Source organism: Hippocampus comes, unplaced genomic scaffold, assembly GCF_001891065.2.
Source record: "Hippocampus comes isolate QL1 unplaced genomic scaffold, H_comes_QL1_v1.1 scaffold39, whole genome shotgun sequence".
Taxonomy (NCBI): domain Eukaryota; kingdom Metazoa; phylum Chordata; class Actinopteri; order Syngnathiformes; family Syngnathidae; genus Hippocampus; species Hippocampus comes.
Window position 1 is genome coordinate 3708965 of NW_017842054.1, and position 2937 is coordinate 3711901.

General features: G+C 40.2%; 1 protein-coding gene across 1 annotated transcript in view; it reads right to left on the bottom strand.

Moving 5' to 3' along the window:
- Nucleotides 1-1362: 1362 nt before the first annotated feature.
- LOC109509997 (protein FAM53B-like) overlaps nucleotides 1363-2937 on the bottom strand; it is a gene marked incomplete at its 5' end in the record, with an annotated part of 14975 nt that continues 13400 nt past the window's right edge. Inside the window, one exon of the mRNA XM_019859969.1 lies at nucleotides 1363-2414. Within this exon, the coding sequence (XP_019715528.1) occupies nucleotides 2094-2414 (321 nt within the window). The remainder of the gene's footprint in view (nucleotides 2415-2937) is intronic.

The following is a 2937-nucleotide window of genomic DNA, read 5'->3' on the forward strand; positions in this document are numbered from 1 at the left end:
TGAGTAGCCTTCTTATGTTGTTTTTGCTTTTTGTTTCTCTTTGAACTGAAGTCTGGAGGTTTTGCGCCACCACTGAACTGTTATTTGGAACTCACCAAAAGACCATACAAACCATGAAGCCAATTCGGTTGTACAGTTTATAGAGTAGGTCAAATTAAGAAATGTTAAATCTTGGTCTCTTTTTTTATATCACAAAAAAAAAAACCTTGCACTTCAACAGGGGTGTGGAGACTTGATATTCACTGCATATGATTGACGGTAAAAAAAAAAAATCTTTTTTACTATTATACATTTGTCCATTTTTTGTTTTACTTGATTGAAAGAGTGGAATCAGTACTGCTTTTACCATTATTATTTATACGAGCAAGCCGACGTCCCATTGCTGCAAATAATTTTCCAGGCCGGCTGAGAGTATTTTCTCAAGGTGTCAGGGGGGTGTGTTTGTGTAAGGCAACACCTCTTATTCGCAGATGTCAGAGTTCGCCATTCTCCAAGGCCCGTCGTCGAAGGAAAGTCCGCCGCTGGTCCGGGACATCCTGTTTTTGGATATAAACAGTTGTGCAGCCGGGGATTTTCTTCCTTGTGTCGGGAAAAACAATCTGCGCACAGCCTCCCACCGCCACGGCGCCTTTTGATAAGGCTGATACAAGGCTTGAATGCAACTTAAAAAGAGCTGATAGAAGGACATTTTTTTTTTTTTCACGAAGCGGCAGCTTTTTGGAGAGAGTAGAGAGAGGTGGGATAAGAAAGCCCCCTCAAAAAATACTTGGCCGAGTCCGGTTGTGAGATGTGATGGGTGTTCTAGAGCAGGGGTTTGCTAATTTTTTGGGATCCTTATGGCAGAGAAATTTCAGAAAGAATTTAATCTCAGAAATACAATTGGACCAATCTTCTCAGTTTGGCATTCGAATATCCACCAAAAAGTTTGCAGAAAACCCCACTTATTGCTATTTTTATCTTTTTTGGGGGGTGGGGGGTATTTTTGAAACCGATCTTGTTTAATCGCATTTTCTCAAAGGTTATTTTTTCATGGCAATTCTTTGGTGATTTTTGCTATCGCGTTAAATAATAAATAATAGTCATATGGCGAGCTACCTGTTGTTTACAAGTCAAAGAAAAAAAAAGTGGATGTTCATTATTTTTGGCTAAAAATGTGCTTACAATTCAGGAATATACTTTTAGAGGTTTGGCAGGAGTGGTTCCTTTTTCAAATCATCTGTTATCATTCAATCTGTCCGCGTCGTATTCACACTCGCTCGTCATTCTCGTGTTTATTTCTCATTTCCAACTCATGAAACGCACGCTGGATTTAACGTGTTACACATTCCCTTTCATTTCGAACCCGGAAATGAAACAAGACAATCGGTGGCGAAAGGAGATTTATTTCCACGTCCAAGATCATCCCTCCTCACGCTCTCCCTGCGCATACAAACAGCTCCATTAACAAAAAAAAAAAAAAAACATAGAAATAGAAAAATAAACATTGATATCAGAACTATCCATTTAAGAATTTAATTCAAATATACAATTTGCATATAAAGAAACTACAAAAAAGGAGGAAGGAATTCAATGGCTGTGTTTACATGGACTGAAAGAACCAGTATAGTTTCGGGATATTCTTTACATTATTGGCACTACAACTTCTGCTTGTTGGAAGTCTGTGCTAGCAAACGGATCCATAATGGGTTGGTTATTATCAAAATATGAGTGTCCATGTAAATGCAGCCCACGTCTTAAAGCTTATTGAGCCTACATTCAGCGAGGGCAGGGACACATGTATCCTAGCATACACGGTCATTCCTGCGTCCACTTTTGAGTTGTAGGAAAGAGATGCTAAGCTAAGCTAACGTCGTAGAGCTCACCAGATGGGAAGACAATGGCGGATCAGTGTGTGTATGTGTGTTTTTATTTTTTATTTTTTTTAAGACTACTAACCCCTTACTTTCACACTCCTGAGCACAGAAACAACTCAAGTTCAAAATAGTCCCAATGTTTCAAGGCAAATGCTCTGCGTCCTTTGCGATAGTCCAACGTCTTTCCTTTTCAACTGAGTCGCGATGTTCCTTACCCCTTTTCATTTGTCAACGTCCGCCTCAATTCCTCTCAATCTGCTCGAGGTCCAGCTCTCCCCCGAGCTGGAAAATATCCCTGGATGAGGCGCGGTCACCCTTCCAGAGGGCAATTTTTTCCCGCGGCGAGCCGGATCTCGAGCCCACACTACACGCAGAGTCGCTGTCCAGTTCCTCATCGGACGAATCCTTGCCGTCTCTCATCGCCTCCTGCCGCGGTTCTAGTCCCAGCTCGGACACGGCGGTAAATTCCAATTGGCGGTGGCGCGACGGGGGCAGGCTGGATTGGCATGTATCGAAGAAGGAGAATCCGGGGCAACTCAGGCTCTGGAAAGTCTGGAGTTGCTGCAAAAAAACAACAAAAAAAATACGACGTTAATGTGAGAATGTGGAAGTAATCCAATAGAGTGAGGGCCCGCTATTTGCGCATCTGAAAAGTATTCACGTCACTTTTTCCACGTCATGTTAGAGCAGGGGTGTCAAAGTCAAATGGACGGAGGGCCAGATAAAAATTTTTGCTGCAAGCCGAGGGCCGGACTGATCGAATGTTCATTGAAAATTTTAAAAATAACCACATATTGTTGATTGAACCAAATTTAATTGACTGAAAACCTAACAAATATTTGTATAAAAATACCCATAACATGAATGAAAGAAGCCGATATTATTCAAGGCACTATCACTAGTCCATATTTTCTCTTTTAGCAAAAGTAGGCTAAATTTACTTAAAAGAAAAACAAATAATAGTGCAGTAATTTTCGATCATTTACTCGAATAAAATATTTTTAAAACATAATTGGATTGAAATACAATAAAATAAAGTGCAAAAATGTATAAACCAAAAACAACACTTTCTTCAAGAAAAAAA